Here is a 22,906-nt window from a genome sequence, read left to right as displayed (position 1 = left end):
CTAGACCCAAAGAGGGTAACAATTCCATCAAGGAATACACAAATGGTCTACTGAATTGAAAGGTAAGACTTCCACATGGTCATTTTGGGCTCCACATGCAACTGAACCAAAAGGAAGAAGAGGGGGTTACTCTATTGGCTTCAGCAGTTGATCCCAACTATCAAGAGGAAATTGGGCTATTGGTATATAATGGGGAAAAGGAAGACTATACCTGGAACCCAGGGAATTCTCTGGGCTGCCTCTTAATACTCTATGTCAATTCTCAATAGTGCAGGTTAATGGCAAATTACAGCAATCAAAAAAAAGGCTGGAATATTGAGGACTCATATCCCTCAGGAAAGAAGGTTTGGGTTACTCCACTTGGTAAGAAATCTACTGATGCGATGGCTGAAGACAAGTGGAGTATGGAATGGGTAGTGGAGAAGGAAGCCACAGATATCACCTACGGTCTCATAACAAATTACTTACAAAAAAGATTGTAATATGTATCTTTTCTGCTTGTTATATGTATGTATTTATTTGGAGATATTAACCATTTTCTTTTCATTCTCCATCTTACCATTACTAGAGGTTAAACTTAGTGATTAGTCTTTATATTACAGTATATTCAGTTGCACTATGACTAAATCTGAGGAGTAATTAATAGTGCCAGCTATAAAAGCAATTACTGTTGGGACTGAATGCCTCTTAATTTGGGGAAAGTATGAGAATTTCTTGGTGTGTGGAAGTTCAAGTGAGTGTAAGATGTACATGTACATGTACATGTAAGAAGCTGGGTAACCAAAGGAGGGATATGCCAGTTATCAATTTACTGCCTCTCACCTCTAAATCTAGACTTTGTCCAAGCTTTGTGAAACTTGGGCTTGAAAGTATACTATTTCTCCTTTGCCAGATGGCATAATGTTAGGCCTTGTCAGTAGAGAGCACTGGAAGGACACCGTAAGAAGGGATTTTTTTTCTTGCTCCTATGGTGTGATGGCCAGTTGGAGTCTTCTGGTGGTATACCCAGTTATACACACCCTCCAGAAAGTTTCAACAGCACCCCAGCAGGTCTTGCTCACAAACTAGCAAGCAGCCTCCCAGTGAGACTCACCAGCAACCCAACGGGTGATTTCTGCTTAATAGCCTTGGCCTGAGAATTTCTCCACCATCTAATAGGCCATAGCCAAACTCTCTCCATCAAGATCTGAATCTCAGCATTGATGGAGCATCCCCCAAGTTTTTTCCTTTCTTGAGTACTCTCCCTCAGCTTAGAGGTAGTAGCTGCTCCCTGCATCTTCTAATCCTGTATTCTTTATAGAAATGCTTTTTACCAATTTGAATTTTTCATACTAAATTAGGGAATATCAAGAATGACTTTATGCCAATAAATTTAACTACTTAAATGAAATGGAATTATTCCTTGAAAGGCACAAACTACCAAAGATTACTCAAGAAGAAACAGATAACTTTAACTTTACATCTATTAAAAGCATTGAATTTATATTTAAAAATCTTCCCACAAGTAAAACTCTAGGCCCAGATGGCTTCATTTTTAAATTCAACCAAATATTTAAGAAAGAAATATTACAAAACCTACATAAACTCTTCCAGAAAACTGAAGAGATGGGAACAACTTTCCAACTCATTCTATGAGGCTAGCATTACGCTATAAAGAGTTCACAGTGTATAATTCCATTTACTATATAAAATTCTAGCCACTGCAAAATCAATCAATAGTGACAAGAAGCAAATCAGCATTTACTTGAGAACACAGGGATGGTAGGAAGAGATGAATTACAAAGGGCAATTAGGAAACTTTGAGATTATGGATATTTTCATTATCTTGATTACGCATGTGGTTTCATAGCTCCATACTTATGTCAAAACTCACACTGTACATTTTAAATATGTATTCTTTAAATATGCTTTAATACAGGTATAAAATATACCTTAAATATACCATATCAAGCTGTAAAAAATTAATATAATCTACTACATTAGTCAAATAAAAGAAGAAAATCATATGACCATTTTGATAGGCACAGAAAAAAGCATTTAATAAAATATAAAACACATTTATGATAAAACTCTCAGCAAAGAATAGAAGGGAACTTCCTTAACCTGTTAAAAGATATCAACAAAAAACCTACAGTTGATATAATTAAAAATGAAATATTGAGCTTTCTTTCCTTGAGGTCAGAAACAAGACAAGGATGAGCGCTCTCACCACTTCTATTCAACAAATATACTACAGATTCTAGCCCCTACAATACAGCAGGCAACAAAGTAAAAAAAGGTATAAAGATTTGATAGAAGTATAACTGCCATTTTCAAAGATGACAAGATTGCAGATTCTTTAGGACTATTTAGACACACAATTATCATAATTCATATGTGAATTCAGCAAGATCATTACACATAAAATCAGTATAAAAATAATTTTATTTCCATACACAAGCAGTTAGCATTTGGAAAATGATTTTTTAATGCCATTGAAAACGCCATCCAAAAACATTAAAACATCTATTTTTAAAAACGAATGAAATATATGCAAGATCATAACACCAAGACTAAAAAATAGATATTGCTGAAAGAAATTTAATAAGACATAAAATCACAACATTGTAAAGAATTATACTTCAATAAAGATGTTATAAAAAAAAAAGAAGACATAAAATCAAGGTATATAACATGTTCATGAATTGGAAGTCCTCAACTTTATTTGAGGCCAATTCTCATATTTGACCTAAAGATTCAATCCCAGTTAAAATCCTTGCAGGATTTTTTGGAAGTTGACAAGCTGCTTCCAAAATTTAAATTAGACAAAATGGTAAACCAGACAGACTACTTTCTACACAGCAGCTGAAGCCCTGCTTTGAACAATCTCAATCATTAATTGGATTAGGTAATCTATGATTACTAGTGCCTCTAACCACTTGTCAGAATCTTATGTAAATCCTCTCTAAAAGAAGATAACACCATCAAAAACCTTAAAATATCTCTACAGTTTTCACACAAAATGTCTGACACATTAAAAAATAACTACCTATGTAAGTACTCGAGACAATCTGATTAAAAACCAAATAGATGTTTTCCACAGAAACAATAAAACTGATTCTAAAATTCGTATGGAATTTCAAGGGACCCTGCATAGACAAAACAATTGTGAAGAACAAAGTTAGACGACTAACACTTCCCAAGTTCAAAACTTACTACAAAGCTAAGTAATCAAAACAGTATGATAGGGCTTCCCTGGTGACGCAGTGGTTGAGAGTCCGCCTGCCGATGCAGGGGACGCGGGTTCGTAACCCGGTCCGGGAAGATCCCACATGCCGCAGAGCAGCTAGGCCCATGCAAAAAAAAAAACAGTATGATACTGGCATAAGGACAAACATATAGACCAATGGAATAGAACAGAGAGCCCCCAAATAAACCCTCACATATACGGTCATTCAACAAGCGTGCCAGGACCATTCAATGGGGTAAGAGCAGTCTTTTTAACAAATGGTGCTAGGAAAACTGGATAGTCATAGGCAAAAGACCTTACCTTACACCATATATAAAAATTAACTAAAAATACAAAAAGCCCTAAACATAAGACCTAAAACTACATAAACTCTTAGAAGAAAACATAAGGCAAAAGCTTCATGACATAGACTTGGCAAAGATTTATTGGAAGTGATACCAATAACACAGGCAACAAAAGGAAAAAACCCAACAAATTGGACTTGATCAAAATTAAAATATTTCATGCGTCAAATGACACTATCAACTGTGTAAAAGGCAATTCATAAGATGGGAGAAAATATTTGTAAATCACACATCTAGTAATGTGTTAATACCCAGAACGTACAGAGAACTAAAACTCAAAAACAACAAATAAAAAACAACCCAATTCAAAAATAGACAAAGGACTTAAATAGACATTTCTCCAAAGAAGATATACAAATGGCCAAGAAGCACATGAAAAGATTTCAACATGTCTAATCATTAGGGAAATGCAAATCAAAACCACAATGAGAGACGAGAGGAAGATGGCGGAAGAGTAAGACGCGGAGAAGACCTTCCTCCCCACAGATAACACCGGAAATACATCTACACGTGTAACAACTCCTACAGAACACCTACTGAACGCTGACAGAAGACCTCAGACCTCCCAAAAGGCAAGGAAGTCCCCACGTACCTGGGTAGCGCAAAGAAAAAAGAATAAACAGAGACAAAAGGATAGGGACGGGACCTGCACCAGTGGGAGGGAGCTGTGAAGGAGGAAAGGTTTCCTCACACTAGGAAGCCCCTTCGCGGGCGGAGACTGTGGGTGGTGGAGGGGGAAGCTTCGGCGCCGCGGAGGAGAGCACAGCAACAGGGGTGCGGGGGGCAAAACAGAGAGATTCCCGCACAGAGGATCGGTGCCGACCGGCACTCACCAGCCCGAGAGGCTCGTCTGCTCGCCCGCCAGGGCGGGTGGGGGCTGGGAGCTGAGGCTCAGGCTTCGGTCAAACGCAGAGAGAGGACTGGGGTTGGCGGCGGCGTGAACACAGCCTGCAGGGGGTTAGTGCACCACGGCTAGCCGGGAGGGAGTCCGGGGAAAAGTCTGGACCTGCCGAAGAGGCAAGAAACTTTTTCTTCCCTCTTTGTTTCCTGGTGCGCGAGGAGAGAGGATTAAGAGTGTTGCTTAAAGGGGCTCCAGAGACGGGTGTGAGCCGCGTCTAAGAGCGCAGACCCCAGAGACGGGCATGAGACGCTAAGGCTGCTGCTGCCGCCACCAAGAAGCCTGTGTATGAGAACAGGTCACTATCCACACCCCCCTTCCGGGGAGCCTGTGCAGCCCGCCACTGCCAGGGTCCCGGGATCCAGGGACAACTTCCCCGGGAGAACGCACGGTGCGCCTCAGGCTGGTGCAACGTCATGATGGCCTCTGCCGCCGCATGCTCACCCCGCACTTCGTACCCCTCCCTCCCCCCAGCCTGAGTGAGCCAGGGTTCCCGAAACAGCTGCTCCTTTAACCCCGTCCTGTCTGAGCGAAGAACAGACACCCTCCGGGCGACCTACATGACACGCAGAGGACGGGCCAAATCCAAAGCTGAGCCCCGGGAGCTGTGAGAACAAAGAAGAGAAAGAGAAATCTCTCCCAGCAGGCTCAGAAACAGTGGATTAAAGCTCCACAATCAACTTGATGTACGCTGCATCCGTGGAATACATGAAGAGACAACGAATCATCCCAAATTGAGGAGGTGGACTGTGAGAGCAAGATTTATTATTTTTTCCCCTTTTCCTCTTTTTGTGAGTGTGTATGTGTATGCTTCTGTGTGAGATTTTGTCTGTATAGCTTTGCTTCCACCATTTGTCCTAGGGATCTATCCGTCCGTTTTTTTGTTTTGTTTTTTCTTTAAAAAATTTTTTTTCTTAATAATTATTTTTTATTTTAATAACTATTTTATTTTATCTTACTTTCTTTTATTTTATCTTCTTTCGTTCCTCCCTCCCTCCCTTCTTCCTTCCACCCTCTTTCTTTCCTTTTCTTTCTTCCTTCCTTCCTTTCTTTCTCTCTCTCTCTCTCTCTCCTTCCCTCCCTCCCTCCCTTCCTCTCTCTCTCTCTCTCTCTCTTTCTTTCTTCTTTTTCTCCCTTTTATTCTGAGCTGTGTGGATGAAAGGCTCTTGGTGCTGCAGCCAGGAGTCAGGGCTGTGCCTCTGAGGTGGGAGAGCCAACTTCAGGACACTGGTCCACAAGAGACCTCCCAGCTCTACATAATATCAAACGGCAAAAATCTCCCAGAGATTTCCATCTCAACACCAGCACCCAACTTCACTCAGCAACCAGCAAGCTACAGTGCTGGACACCCTATGCCAAACAACTAGCAAGACAGGAACACGACCCCAACCATTAGCAGAGAGGCTGCCTAAAATCATAATAAGTCCATAGACACCCCAAAACACATCACCAGACGTGGACCTGCCCACCAGAAAGACAAGATCCAGCCTCAGCCACCAGAACACAGGCACTAGTCCCCTCCACCAGGAAGCCTACACAACCCACTGAACCAACATTAGCCACTGGGGACAGACACCAAAAACAATGGGAACTACGAACCTGTAGCCTGCAAAAAGGAGACCCCAAACACAGTAAGATAAGAAAAATGAGAAGACAGAAAAACACACAGCAGATGAAGGAGCAAGATTAAAAACCCACCAGACCTAACAAATGAAGAGGAAATAGGCAGTCTACCTGAAAAAGAATTCAGAGTAATGATAGTAAAGACAGTAAAGATGATCCAAAACCTTGGAAATAGAACAGAGAAAATGCAAGAAACACTTAACAAGGACCTAGAAGAACTAAAGATGAAACAAACAACGAAGAACAACACAATAAATGAAATTAAAAATACTCTAGATAGGATCAATAGCAGAATTGCTATTGATCCAGGTCACTTAAGTGATGGGCATGAGACGCTAATGTCACTTAAGTGACCTGGAAGATAAAATAGTGGAAATAACTACTGCAGAGCAGAATAAAGAAAAAAGAAAGAAAAGAACTGAGGACAGTCTCAGAGACATCTGGGACAACATTAAATGCACCAACATTCGAATTATAGGGGTTCCAGAAGAAGAAGAGAAAAAGAAAGGGACTGTGAAAATATTTGAAGAGATTATAGTTGAAAACTTCCCTAATACGGGAAAGGAAATAGTTAAGTCCAGGAAGCACAGAGAGTCCCATACAGGATAAATCCAAGGAGAAATACATCAAGACACATATTAAACTGTCAAAAATTAAATACAAAGAAAACATATTAAAAGCAGCAACGGAAAAACAACAAATAACACACAAGGGAATCCCCATAAGGTTAACAGCTGATCTCTCAGCAGAAACCCTACAAGCCAGAAGGGAGTGGCAGGACATACTGAAAGTGATGAAGGAGAAAAACCTGCAACCAAGATTACTCTACCCAGCAAGGATCTCATTCAGATTTGATGGAGAAATTAAAACATTTACAGACAAGCAAAAGCTGAAAGAGTTCAGCACCACCAAACCAGCTTTACAACAAATGCTAGAGGAACTTCTCTAGGCAAGAAACACAAGAGAAGGAAAAGACCTACAATAACGAACCCAAAACAAGAAAATGGGAATAGGAACATACATACATATGGATAATTACCTTAAATGTAAATGGACTAAATGCTCCCACCAAAAGACACAGATCAGCTGAATGGATACAAAAACAAGACCCATATAGATGATGTCTACAAGAGACCCACTTCAGACCTAGAGACACATACAGACTGAAAGTAAGGGGATGGAAAAAGATATTCCATGCAAATGGAAACCAAAAGAAAGCTGGAGTAGCAATTCTCATATCAGACAAAATAGACTTTAAAATAAAGACTATTATAAGAGACAAAGAAGGACACTACATAATGATCAACGGATCCATCAAAGAAGATATAACAATTGTAAATATTTATGCACCCAACATAGGAGCCCCTCAATACATAAGGCAAATACTAACAGCCATAAAAGGGGAAATCGACAGTAACACATTCATAGTAGGGGACTTTAACACCCCACTTTCACCAATGGACAGATCATCCAAAATGAAAATAAATAAGGAAACACAAGCTTTAAATGATACATTAAACAAGATGGACTTAAGTGATATTTATAGGACACTCCATCCAAAAACAACAGAATACACATTTTTCTCAAGTGCTCATGGAACATTCTCCAGGATAGATCATATCTTGGGTAACATATCAAGCCTTGGTAAATTTAAGAAAATTGAAATTGTATCAAGTATCTTTTCCAACCACAACGCCATGAGACTAGATATCAATTACAGGAAAAGATCTGTAAAAAGTACAAACACATGGAGGCTAAACAATACACTACTTAACGAAGTGATCACAGAAGAAATCAAAAAATACCTAGAAACAAATGACAATGGAGACACGATGACCCAAAACCTATGGGATGCAGCAAAAGCAGTTCTAAGAGGGAAGTTTATAGCAATACAAGCCCACCTTAAGAAACAGGAAACATCTCAAATAATCAACCTAACCTTGCACCTAAAGCAATTAGAGAAAGAAGAACCAAAAAACCCCATATTTAGCAGAAGGAAAGAAATCATAAAAATCAGATCAGAAAAAAATGAAAAAGAAATGAATGAAACAATAGCAAAGATCAATAAAACTACAAGCTGGTTCTTTGAGAAGATAAACAAAATTGATAAACCATTAGCCAGACTCATCAAGAAAAAAAGGGAGAAGACTCAATAGCATTAGAAATGAAAAAGGAGAAGTAACAACTGACACTGCAGAAATAAAAAAGATCATGAGAGATTACTACAAGCAACTCTATGCCAATAAAATGGACAACCTGGAAGAAATGGCAAAATTCTTAGAAATGCACAACCTGCCAAGACTGAATCAGGAAGAAATAGAAAATATGAACAGACCGATCACAAGCACTGAAATTCAAACTGTGATTAAAAATCTTCCAACAAACAAAAGCCCAGGACCAGATGGCTTCACAGGTGAATTCTATTAAACATTTAGAGAAGAGCTAACACCTATCCTTCTCAAACTCTTCCAAAATATAGCAGAGGGAGGAACACTCCCAAACTCATTCTACAAGGCCACCATCACCCTGATACCAAAACCAGACAAGGATGTCACAAAGAAAGAACTCTACAGGCCAATATCACTGATGAACATAGATGCAAAAATCCTCAACAAAATACTAGCAAACAGAATCCAACAGCACATTAAACGGATCATACACCATGATCAAGTGGGGTTTATTCCAGGAATGCAAGGATTCTTCAATATATGCAAATAAATCAACATGATACACCATATTAACAAATTGAAGGAGAAAAACCATATGATCATCTCAATAGATGCAGAGAAAGCTTTTGACAAAATTCAACACCCATTTATGATAAAAACCCTCTAGAGTGTAGGCATAGAGGGAACTTTCCTCAACATAATAAAGGCCATATATGAAAAACCCACAGCCAACATCGTCCTCAATGGTGAAAAACTGAAAGCATTTCCACTAAGATCAGGAAGAAGACACAGTTGCCCACTCTCACCAGTCTTACTCAACATAGTTTTGCAAGTCTTAGCCACAGCAATCAGAGAAGAAAAGGAAATAAAAGGAATCCAAATTGGAAAAGAAGAAGTAAAGCTGTCACTGTTTGCAGATGACATGATACTATACATAGAGAATCCTAAAGATGCTACCAGAAAACTACTAGAGCTAATCAATGAATTTGGTAAAGTAGCAGGATACAAAATTAATGCACAGAAATCTCTGGCTTTCCTATACACTAATGATGAAAAATCTGAAAGTGAAATCAAGAAAATACTCCCATTTACCACTGCAACTAAAAGAATAAAATATCTGGAATAAACCTACGTAAGGAGACAAAAGATCTGTTTGCAGAAAATTATAAGACACTGATGAAAGAAATTAAAGATGATACAAATAGATGGAGAGATATACCATGTTCTTGGATTGGAAGAATCAACATTGTGAAAATGACTCTAGTACCCAAAGCAATCTATAGATTCAATGCAATCCCTATCAAACTACCACTGGCATTTTTCACAGAACTAGAACAAAAAATTTCACAATTTGTATGGAAACACAAAAGACCCCGAATAGCCAAAGGAACCTTGAGAACGAAAACGGAGCAGGAGGATTCAGGCTCCCTGACTTCAGTCTATACTACAAAGCTACAGTAATCAAGACAGTATGGCACTGGCACAAAAACAGAAAGATAGATCAATGGAACAGGATAAAAAGCCCAGAGACAAACCCACGCACATATGGTCACCTTATCTTTGATAAAGGAGGCAGGAATGTACAGTGGAGAAAGGACAGCCTCTTCCATAAGTGGTGCTGGGAAAACTGGACAGGTACATGTAAAAGTATGAGATTAGATCACTCCCTAACACCATACACAAAAATAAGTGCAAAATGGATTAAAGACCTAAATGTAAGGCCAGAAACTATCAAAGTCTTAGAGGAAAACATAGGCAGAACATTCTATGACAGAAATGCACAGCAAAGGAAACCATAAACAAGACCTAAAGACAGCCCTCAGAATGGGAGAACATATTTGCAAATGAAGCAACTGACAAAGGATTAATCCCCCAAATTTATAAGCAGCTCATGCAGCTTAACAACAAAAAAACAAACAACCCAATCCAAAAATGGGCAGAAGACCTAAATAGACATTTCTCCAAAGAAGATATACAGACTGCCAACAAACACATGAAAGAATGCTCAACATCATTAATCATTAGAGAAATGCAAATCAAAACTACAGTGAGATATCATCTCACACCAGTGAGAATGGCCATCATCAAAAAATCTAGAAACAATAAATGCTAGAGAGGGTGTGGAGAAAAGGGAACACTCTTGCACTGCTGGTGGGAATGTGAATTGGTTCAGCCACTATGGAGAACAGTATGGAGGTTCCTTAAAAAACTACAAACAGAACTATCATATGACCCAGCAATCCCACTACTGGGCATATACCCTGAGAAAACCATAATTCAAAAAGAGTCATGTACCAAAATGTTCACTGCAGCTCTATTTACAATAGCGTGGAGATGGAAACAACCTAAGTGTCTATCAACGGATGAATGGATAAAGAAGATGTGGCACATATAAACAATGGAATATTACTCAGCCATAAAAAGTAACGAAATTGAGCTATTTGTAATGAGGTGGATGGACCTAGAGTCTGTCATACAGAGTGAAGTAAGTCAGAAAGAGAAAGAGAAATACTGTATGGTAACACATATATATGGAATTTAAGAAAAAAGTGTCATGAAGAACCTAGGGTTAAGACAGGAATAAAGACACAGACCTACTAGAGAATGAACTTGAGGATATGGGGAAGGGGAAGGGTAAGCTGTGACAAAGCGAGAGAGTGGCATGGACATATATACGCTACGAAACGTAAAATAGATAGCTAGTGGGAAGCAGCCGCATAGCACAGGGAGATCAGCTCAGTACTCTGTGACCACCTAGAGGGGTGCGATAGGGAGGGTGGGAGGAAGGGAGACGCAAGAGGGAAGATATGGGAACATATGTATATGTGTAACTGATTCACTTTGTTATAAAGCAGAAACTAACACACCATTGTAAAGCAGTTTTACTCCAATAAAGATGTAAAAAAAAAAAAACCCGCAATGAGGGCTTCCCTGGTGGCGCAGTGGTTAAGAATCCACCTACCAATGCAGGGGACATGGGTTTGAGCCCTGGTCTGGGAAGATCCCACATGCCACGGATCAGCTAAGCCCATGTGCCACAGCTACTTAGGCTGTGCTCTAGAGCCCGCGAGCCACAACTATTGAGCCCGTCTGCTGCAACTACTGAGGCCCACGTGCCTTGAGCCCGTGCTCTGCAACAAGAGAAGCCACCACAATGAGAAGTCTGCACACTGCAACAAAGCATAGCCCCCGCTCGCCACAACTAGAGACAGCTCGGGCGCAGCAACGAAGACCCAACGCAGCCAAAAATTAGAAAAATAAAATAAGCCACAATGAGATACAGCTTCACATCCATTAGGCTATTATCAGAAAAACAGAAAATAACAAGTGTTCACAAAGATGTGGAGAAATTGGAACTTTTGTGCATTGCTAGTAGGAATGTAACACGGTGCAGCCACTGTAGAAAACAGCAAGGCAGTGCCTCAAAAATTAAACATAGAATTACCGTACAATCCCACTCCTGGTTATATACTCAAAAGAACTGAAGGCAGGGTCTTGAGGAGATATTTGTATACCCGTGTTCATAGCAGCATTATTCAGAATAGCCAAGAGGTTAAAAACAACCCAGATGTCCCCCAATGGATGAGTGGATAAACAAAATATGTTACATACATACAATGGAATATCATTAATCTTTAAAAAGGAAGGAAATTCTACACTATGCTATAATGGAAGAACCCTGAAGTCATTATGCTAAGTAAAATAAGACAGACACACAAGCTAAGTATTGTTATGATTCCACTTATTTAAGGAACCTAGGATAGTCAAATTCATAGAGCTACAAATTCGAACAATGCTTACCAGCGCTGGAAAGAGGGCAAATGGGAGGTTATTGTTTAATGGGCACAAATTTCCATGTAGGATGATGAAAAAGTTCTGGAGATGGATAGTGGTGATGGCTGCATAACAATGTGAATGTACTTAATGTCACTGAACTATACACTTAAAAATGGTCATAATAGTAAGTTTTATGTTATCTATCTTTTACTACAATAAAAAATAATTCAAACAATACTAGAATTCACCTAAACCTTTAAATTAAGTGTTATGGTGAATAAGGATCATACTTTCATAAAGTAAGATTCACAACTTCAGTTAATAAACAGTATGTAAAATATATTTATACTGCCATTTATACTGCCTCCTTTTCTTTTTTATATGAAATATACTGAAAACCATAAAAAAGGTGTAAAAAAACCCACCCATAATCACTGCATAAAAATTATATACTGATCTTGTAAGGCTAATATAACACAGTACATTTTACTAAACAATTTAAAATTTGAGTTTTCTGTAATTACTTGCAGCAATACATAGGTATAATTTGTTCCTTTCCTTCCTTCATTTTACTTATTTATTCATTTATGTATTTTGCTAGGCACAAAAAGCAGTAAGATGGCAAATCTCTGCCCTCAAGGCATTCATAATTTTGAGGAAGGCAGTAAATAAACAGTTAAAATATTAATCAGTGGCATAATAAAGGTATGCATGAAATGCACAAGGTATTATGGGGTACAAAAGAAAGAGCCCATGAAACTGCCTGGTTAAGACAAAGAAGGCTCCACAGAAGAAGTGATAAATTAGCTCTCTTCAAAGACAAGGGAGGAAAGGCATTTCAGGCAGGCGAACTGACATACGTCAAAGCATGGAATCAGGCTTAGCATGTTTGGGAACCTGCACATTGTTCAGGATGTTTAGAACTCAAGGTATGTATGAAGAAGTTATGGGAGAGGATGCCAACAGAACAGACCAATATGATGAAAAGCTTTGAATGCCAGGCTAAGAAATTTGGAGATACACTCTATCTTTTGAAATATTTTGTGAACAGAAAAGACAAAGACAACTACAGCAGTATTGTAAATGAGACTAGGATAGAAGAAAGAAGGCTACTGCAATACCTCAGGAGAGAAACAATACTAAGGAAAAAGCAAAGAGATACAGAAGTAAGGATAAATTCCATTTAATCCAGGACTTTGTAAATAATTAGATGTTGGTACAAATGAACTTATTTACAAAACAGAAATGGAGTCACAGATGTAGAAAACAATCTTATGGTTACCAGGAGGGAAAGAGGAGGAGGGATAAATTGGGAGATTGGGATTGACATATACACACTACTATACATAAAACAGATAACTAATAAGGACTTACGGTATAACACAGGGAACTCTACTAAATACTATAAGTGGATATATGTGTATGTATAACTGATTCACTGTGCTGTACAGCAGAAAGTAAGACAACATTGTAAATCAATTATACTCCAATTAAAAAAAAATACTGAGCCACTGAATCAAAAAAATAATAATAGACATGACTCCAAACACATGCACACACACACACACCTGAAGCACAAGTTTCACAAATAATACTTACACTCATTATGCACTATTTATTCCAATATTTTTTCTATTCTTTTCATTAAAAAAAGACAGACACAACTAAATTAATTTCAAGACATGCCAATGAAAATAAATAGAATGTAAGGTGGAAAAATAAAAATCATTTCAATAAAGACAGAAAAGGTAAAGTTCAACTAACTGTATGTGTTTACAGACACACATTGAAAAATTGGAAGAGAAAAGTGTATTAGTCAAATACTGAAAAATGAAAGCTAGTACAGCTATCTTAATGTCAGATAAATAGATTTTAAGGCAAAAAACATTAGAGATAAAGGTCACTATATCATGATAAAAAGGGATACTTCACCAGAAGACATAACCATTCTAAATTAATATAGCCTTAATAACATTGCCTCAAAATATTTTCAGCAAAAATTAACAGAAATTGTGATATTAAAGATCCAAAAACAGTGAGAAATTTTGACATAACTCTTCAGTTATTGATAAATCAAGAAGATTGAAAATTAGTAAGGATATGTAAGATTTGAACAGCACATTAATAAGAAGCTTGATCCTAGGTACATATATATAACCCTACATCTGTCAATTAAAGAATATACATTCTTCTCTAGGAGACACAGACCATTTAAAATACTGTACATGAACCAGGCTCCAGAGCAAATCTCAACAAACACTAACGAACTGATGTCACGTATTCCTCAACTTTAAAATATTAGCTTAAAAAAAAAAAAATCACTGTGCTAAATCACCAAATAAAGAAAGTAGGTAAGAAAAATGAGAGGAGGTTGGTTTGAAAGAAAGTCCAAAGAGGCTCTAGAAAGCTCTCTCTTCCTGCCATGTATGGCATAATCTTCCATATTTTTGCATGTGTTTTTTACAACGCTTTAAAAAGCAAGAAAAATACTCTTAGCTTGAGGGTCATACAAAAACGATCTGGCCTGTGGTTTGTAATTTGCTTACATCTAGAAGAAGGTACTCCTCATTCTGTCATATGTTGTCTCTGCAGTCTGATAGCTGGCTCCTTACTAGCTCTTCCAGAAAATAAATCTGCCAGTCAAAAGCTCTACCCAGGTACATCTGCAAACCAGGAAGCAGGCACTCACCAGAACCCAACCAGGCTGGCACCCTAATCTCAGACTTCTGGCCTTTAGAACTGTGAGAAATAAATTTCTGTTGTTTAAAAGCCACCCAGTCTATGATATTTTGCTATAGTAGCCTGAACTAAGACCCTAGATTTCTTCCCATTACAATGATTCTCCAAATTTCAGTACTCTGAACTCTTTCTTTCAACTTATTCACTGCAGCATAACAGACGTTTATTTAGTATACAGACAAGTATTAAGTACACAGCTTAAGAGAACACATACTCTGACTACCATGCAATTAAATTAGATATAAATCTTAAAGGATAACCAAAAAAAGAAAAACCCCATACGTTAAAGAAGAAATCATGATGGAAAAAATTTTAAACTCAGTACTGAACAACAGGCTATAAAATTTGTAGGAAGGAGTTAAAATGTATTTGGAAATTTTTAACATTAAATACTGTCTGTTAAAAAGAAGGCTAAAGATCAATGAACTGAAGACCAAAGTTAAGGACTCACAATGCCTGACTTCACTTATTATAAAGCTACAGTTATTGAGACTATTTGTTATTGGTAAAAGACAGAAATACAGATCAGTGATTTAGAATAGCCCAGAAGTAGACCCACACATATATAGTCAATTAATTTTTGACAAAGATGCAAAGGCAATTCAACGGAGAAAGGATAGCCTTTTCACCCATATAGCTACACCAGGATCAAGATACAAAATGTTACTATTTTTTAATTATTAAATTTATTTTTTCTGGTAAGCATTTTGGTTTTGTTCTATGAATGCCACATGCCATATCCCCTTATAAAGAATCCAGAATGAATATATCATAAGATTAAGTGAACCCTGGGAGTTGTACTCAAAGGCCATTTCTTTAATTTTTTCCTAGTTGTATGACTTTTGGCAAGTCAGTTAATTTTTCATTTTCCCTTTATTTTTCTATTTCCTTAGGTCTCCTCTCCCCCTTTTCTCTAAGGTTTTTCTGAGAATGAAACATGAAAATGTAAATAAAGAATATGGTCAGTAAAGAAATTTGGGGGGATAATGGAAATGTTCTGTATTTTGTGGTGGTGGTGGTTTCACAGGTATAAACATTTGTCAAAATTCATCAATTATGCACTTAAAATGAACGTAGGGACTTCCCTGGTGGCGCAGTGGTTAAGAATCCGCCTGCCAATGCAGGGGACATGGGTTCGAGCCCTGGTCCAGGAAGATCCCACATGCCGCAGAGCAACTAAGCCCGTCTGCCGCAACTACTGAGCCTGTGCTCTAGAGCCCGCGAGCCACAACTACTGAGCCCACGAGCCACAACTACTGAAGCCCGTGCGCCTAGAGCCAGTGCTCTGCAACAAGAGAAGCCACTGCAATGAGAAGCCCATGCACTGCAACGAAGAGTAGCCCCCGCTTGCCAGAACTAGAGACAGCCAGTGCATAGCAACAAAGACCCAATGCAGCCATAAATAAATAAATAAAAATGAATATAGTTTGTCATACATAAATTATATCTCAGTAAATGGATTTAAAAATGTAAAATAATGTAGAAGCTCCTGGTGGGTGAGAAATAATTGCTAATTTGTTCCTTTATCTCCTTCCTTTTTTACCTGAGAGGAAAAAATGCCTATTTTTAAAAACAGTCACTCACTATTCCCTCCATGAAAACTTCTAAAAACATCCTGAGATAATTATAAGGTTATTTCTCTGCCTCTCCTCCTCCACACTAAATCCCAGTATCTTCCACTTTTCTTGTGAATTTTACTTTCCTATCCTTTAGTAAGATCTTAAATCTAGATTCTATACCTCTCACATTTCAGTTAAGTAACAAAAACAGAGTAATTGATGCACATGCTACAAAGTATCTTTAGATTTTAGCTCTGCTAAAATCTGTGGACATTATTGGTAGTGCTATGTTTTTCATTCACATATTAAAAGAGGTTTATTATGACCCCCTTAAATCCTGTTCAACCAAACTCACACGAAGCCAGCTACACAAGTACTATTTTCAAGTCTTTTATTGATCACTGGCTATAATGATACTCCCAAAGTGAATAATATTATTTTAAAACAATAATGGCTAAGATACCCTTCTTTTTAAAATTTACTGCTACCATTAGAAAAACTTAACTCTTCATTTTCTTTTTAATATATCAAATGAAGTTTTGGTACCAACACAGTTATCATGTATTCTAAATCAAAGCAAAATATCTCATGTTGCTTTTCTTACATTAGTGAATTCTATAGCTGTTTTGACAGTAATAAGTATAGACTGTCTTCCCTAAATTGCTAAAATCATAGAGTTCACTAAAATGGATTAAAAAATCTGAATAGGCTTGAAGCTACCACTACCAATTTTCAAAGTAAACACTTTTGAGATTGTGATTTGCCACTTTGCTTTGTTTTTATTTTAAAACCATAATTTTGTTCTACATAAATATGAAGATTGTTCCTCACACTTTTTCATCTTATACTCTTTGTTCAATATTTATCACTTCTCAAAGAAGTTAGTAGATGATAAAAAATAAAATCACCCTCTCCCTCAGTCCATTTCACTCACCTACAAAATGGGCTGGGAATAGTAGGTATCACATAACAAATCCCTCCATTCAGGCAAAATGACCTATGACTGGGACCACAGGGCTCTTCATGATCTAAAACATATACATAAATAAAATAGAGAAAAACAAATTATAGTTTTTCTAATAAAATAAGGAAAAGGACCAAGTATCTTATACTGAAGTAGTAATTCTAAAAATTAGAATGAAGAATTGTTTCTTAAAATGAAGGACTTAATCTTATTCCTTATTTGATAAGCAGGGACTTCTATCCCTTTGAGGAAAAAAATTAATCTGTCTTGAAGATATGGTCATTAATTATGATGGAGTTAAAAGCTATATTACAGAAATAGGGAATCTCTATAATAGATTAAAAGGAGGACATTATGATCTTAAAATAAATAGTGGCTTTTCTTATTTAGTACATAGATTCGGGAGCTTTGCTTAGAGTTTTTCTGTCCCAAGTGTATATTTAGATTCCTATCTTTCCTTTAAGGTCTCAAATACATTAAAGTCTGAAATTGTTGTGGGAAAAAAATTAGATTATTAAATAAATTCTGATGTCCAAAATCATCTTTAAATATTTCTACATATGACAATTTGAACATCAAAAAAACAAAAATATAATCTTATTAGGTTTTGGTTTGCAAGGGAATTTTAGGTAATAACTAGTAACTATTGAAAACCTAAGTCATCATCTGATAAATAGCAAAAATTTTCATAATATTAAGAAAATAAACTTCTATTTCTCTCTTGCTTCCTTTCTCTCCTCCTCTTTCTCCATCCTTTCTTCCTTCTTTACCTTTGACCTTTCCTTTATGTTCTTTCTCTCTTTGCCTTCCCTTTCTCTCTTGGTACCTCTCCTTCCTTCCAGTCTCTACCTCCTCCTCCACCATTAAAAAAAAAATCCCACCAAAACCATCAGACAGAAGAATTTAGAATTAACATAGTAGAATTCATTGAGTCATTATACTACTGTATACTACTATTTATGATTAGAAAAGCAAATTGCTGAATGATTTATCTTTTGGTCCTGAAGGGGGAATCACATTGCTTTAAAATCGTACATTGTTGGTTCCTGATTGGTTCTGTCCAGAAAGTGACATAGAATCTATTGTGAAGAAGAAAATGGCATTATTCCAATTTAGCATTTAAAAAAATAGCATACTAATTTTAAAAAGTTATCTAGCATTTATTTGCCACTAAGATATCAATACCCTTAAGATATAACTGCTGTAGAACCAGATGTCTTCACTATCAGAATTTGAAATTTTAAAACTTTCCTTTTGCTTTAGAATTGAGAAGATTCTGTTTCACCATCACATTACAATTATAAAAGTATAAAAATGTAAAGAGGAAAACAGAACTATAAAGAATTTAAGTGGAAAAGAAGAAAGTAAACCAACCAGAACTAATCTTTTAGATTTTTTCTTTTTTACACAATGTCATGCTTCTTTACAACCAAACAACTTTTAATAAGATAATTCTTACAACTCTTCAGGAATAATTTGGCTAACAAATAAAATCCCAGTTGACATTACATTATGCTAGAATCATGGAAGTCATCACATAGGGTTTCTCCATTGAGGGTGGAGTGTCAACTTTATCACAGAATGCTTCCTATGGCTGAAATTAATGTCCTTGTTTTTAATAAGATTACAACCAGTCCTGACTCAGCACTTGCTATTTTGTCAGTAAAGAATACTCATCTAACCTGAATCACTATCTCTGAATCTATTTTTATTCTGATTTCATTTACTTATTTGTAAAGTTGTTATCAGATTTAGAGTAAGCCAGAATTTGTCAGTTTGTAAAAAGTGATAAAATATAGGTCTAAAATAAAATAGTTTCATGTTATAAAGGAAGGTCTTTCAAAACCAAGGTATTCCATATTTCTAGGACAATTTTAGATGGAGAAAAATATAGTCTTGTGTTAATATACATTTGTTTTTTGGTTCTATTTCTATGTGACACACATTGACAAAAGTATAAACTTACAAGAAATTACCTGTTGGCATCTTAATTTTTAAATAGTTTCATTCTTGGTCAAAAGTTTAGGGTTGAAAAACAGCACCTAAAATTAACAATTTAGGAAAAATTATCTTCTTTTGAGAGCATTATAAAATGTCAAATATTGTAACAGTAATATTCTTTTAAACGATGAAAATAATTAAGACATTTAAAGGCTAGGACAAAATTCTTTGGTTAGAGCATCTATTTTTTTAGATACTTATCACATATCAATAAAAAAATCTGAACAGATAAAACTACAACAAGCAGTATAAATGCACCAGATACAAATCATTGCCTAAATAATATAATGTACTCTTAAATCTCTCTTTGAAGAAACATCTAATGTTTTACTTTTAATAAACATTGTTAAATTAGTAGTATACTATATGAGATTATATATGAAAGATATGAGTCAGTAAGTGAAACTGAATAACCTGAATTGACTTTTCAACTTTTTCATAAAGCCTATTTCTAATTTGACTTTAACAGAACAACTTTCTATTTTTCAGTTTATTAAAAATGGCCAAAAAACACACTATAGAAAAAACTGCATTTAAAAGGTCTGCATTTCTATAGAAACTTTAAAAATTTTATAAAAGTACTTTCAAATTTACTGTAGATTGCACTACATTTACCAATATACAAATGCCTTTTAAAAAATATCTGGCATCTAGCAAAGCAAAGTAGCTATATATGAAGTTATCTGCTGTAACAGAAACAAAGGAATTACAAAATACAGTTGAAAAGATGACAGATTTATACTTACATTATGATTACATGCTCTCAATTTCTTTTTATAAAAGAGACTCACTCCTGACTTAAGCAGAAAGACTTTGTAACAGAAATCTCAATCAACAACTTCCTATTAACACAGGTGTAATAATCAAGGCCTTCTCTCAAAGCCAGTCACTCTTTCTTAAACAGACAAGCAATGAGAGAGAGAAAGACAGAAGTTAAACCTATTTAATTTGAAATAATCACTGGCTCATCATATGAGTTTCTTTTTCTAAAGAAACAAGGCTTACCTCAATAAAAACTCACATTCATACAAACAATAAATTTTGTTGGATATGCAGCGCTTCAAAAGTTTTTGAACAATGCAGTCTGCAGCAGCTGTGCCTTGCCCTTTATGACACGTCAAAAATCTGATTTATATGGCTGCAGTGTGCAGTGTGGGCGCAGTGGAGACAAAGACCAAGGTGTGCACAGAGGTCAGGCTCCAGCCAAGGGAACCACCCCTTTCAGTCCACATGTTCAGAGTTGCAAATGGAGCAGAATTTTATTTAGAAAAGAAGTTGTACTAAAAGCTGTGCTCTCAAATCACTGTCCAATTCTTTAAGTTATAAAGTAAACCACATTCTTTAGACTGCTAATTTATCTCTGCGTGTCTGAATAATTCCAAAGTGTTGTACAACTTTGTGAAGAAAAGGAATTTGAATATGGAGTTAGTGGACAAGTATTCCCTGGGGTTTTTTAAAAAAAGGAATTTCCTTACAAAACGCGTAACATTTATACAAACGGTGATTTGAAGTACTTATAAAACTGAAAGAAGGTAATATTTATAATACAGCATGTGTACAATGCCATGTGCAATATGAAGTGAATATAATCACTGAACATGACTAATACTGATGGCAATATAACCATCTGCAAACTATAACAAAGCTGTAATACATACATTAAGGGAAGCTATGAGGTTTAAAAATCATAAATAACTTAAAATATTGACAAAAACTATAATTTTGCTTAAAATGAAGTGCGGGGTTCTTCAGCACGTAATTACCTAAAGTATGCCAACCATTCAGATGGTTATCTTTTCTAAAACCACAATTCAGACATGACTCCTTGTGTGATGTAAAACATGGAAATGAGTACATTTGCTCTTTTAAGAAAATATTAAAATAATCTCATATAATTCATATTCTGAGAACAATTCTTTTCATTACTATTATCTTCCACACTCAAAGGCAATTTTTACATAGTTACAATCTTATACATACACACACATACATATATACACACACACATATATAAAATTTTGTTAGCTTACAGTGTTTCGATTTTAAAATGGTATTTTTATGAAAAATCAGTAAACTTTATTATTTGATTTGAACTATGGAACTATGATGCTGTCCACTAACATGAAAATTACTACTAAATTGTATGTGAGAGATAATAATCTGTGACTTCATTCAGGATATTAAAGATGTATTTATTAGGAGATATACCATGGCAGTTGATTTGGTATTAATAATTTTTCACACAATACAAATAAACTTAACCTTTGAGGCTACATGATTCTAAAGAAGACCTAATGTTTTTCAAGTTGACTTTTCACTCTAAATAAAAGCCATGGTCTTTAAGAATAATTTATTTGTTCATGCATCTATCAACAAATATGTTGTAAGTGGCCTGCTCTTGTTAACAAATGATAGACACATGAACAAAAACAGGTAACTACGAAAATGTTGTAGGCTGACATTTAAACCATATTTTGGCTTAAAATGATAATTGGGCTTAAAATGATAATTTCATGCAATTCAACCAAATATAGTCTCAAAGACACCTATTTATGTCACTATAATAACACACACAAAAACAAAGCTTAACTATTAAGGAGAATCAGAGAAAGATTCCAAGAGGGAGCTTTACTTGTGCTGAGCCTTGAAGAATGAGTAAGAGTTTGTAAACAGAGATGGATGAACATTCTAGACAGAGGTGACAGCATGTTCAAAGGCACAGAAGAAATAAAATCCTAATGTATTCAGATAACTGCAGGTAGATTACAGGTCAGGATGTGTGCAGAGTATGTGTGTGGAGTGTGCATGAGTTTGTAAGAGGATAGGATGGTGGGGGAAGGAGTGGTAAGAATAGATCTTGTAAAATAACCAGGGTTCAAATAGTGACTCTATCTGAAAGGCAATAGGGATACTTTGAAAGGTTTTTAGCAAAGAAGTGGCACGATCACATCTACATTTTAGAAAATTCATTTTGATAGTGGTGTGGAAAATAGATTGCAACCTGCCGAGGAACTGGTATCAGAGAAAACTATTTGGAGGACATTTTAATAATCAAGAATAGTGAAGAAATAAAGCAATGGGAATGAGGATAAAGGAGAGAACTAAAGATATACTTAATAGGTACACCCACAGAATGGGAGAGCAGGGTACAAAAGAAAGAAAAATCAAGGCTAACTTTCAAGTATCCATTAGAGAAATGTATATTAAACCCACAATGAGATACCATTTCACACCCTACTAGAATGGTTATAGTAAAAATGACAGACAATAACAAAGAGAAACTAGACCTCTCATACATTGCTGGTAGGACTAAAATGGTACAGTCACTTTGCAAAATAATCTGAAAGTTTCTTAAAAAGTTAAACATAAATTTGCCATAAATGTATCCAAGAGATATGGAAATATGGGTCCACACAAAGATAGGAGTGTAATGCTTAGAACATTATACATAATGCCCCAAGCTAGAAAACAACTGAAGTGTCCATCAACTGATGAATAGCTAAACAAAATGTGGTACAACCATACAATGGAATACTACTCAGCAGTAAAAAGGAATGAAGTATTGGTACATGTTACAACATGAATTAACTTCAAAAACGTGCTA

The 22,906-nt window shown here is 36.1% G+C and overlaps 1 protein-coding gene across 1 annotated transcript in view; it reads right to left on the bottom strand.

Moving 5' to 3' along the window:
* Positions 1-19,287, bottom strand: part of NRG4 (neuregulin 4) — a 64,854-nt gene extending 45,567 nt beyond the window's left edge. Inside the window, exons 1-2 of the mRNA XM_065871748.1 lie at positions 19,278-19,287; positions 17,272-17,365 (exon numbers count right to left, since the gene is read on the bottom strand). Coding sequence (XP_065727820.1) covers positions 17,272-17,365; positions 19,278-19,287 — 104 coding nt within the window. The remainder of the gene's footprint in view (positions 1-17,271; positions 17,366-19,277) is intronic.
* Between the last annotated feature and the right edge of the window lie 3,619 nt (positions 19,288-22,906).

Source organism: Phocoena phocoena, chromosome 2, assembly GCF_963924675.1.
Source record: "Phocoena phocoena chromosome 2, mPhoPho1.1, whole genome shotgun sequence".
NCBI classification, from domain to species: domain Eukaryota; kingdom Metazoa; phylum Chordata; class Mammalia; order Artiodactyla; family Phocoenidae; genus Phocoena; species Phocoena phocoena.
Note: the sequence above shows the minus strand (reverse complement) of the source record. Positions and strands in the feature narration are given on the sequence as shown.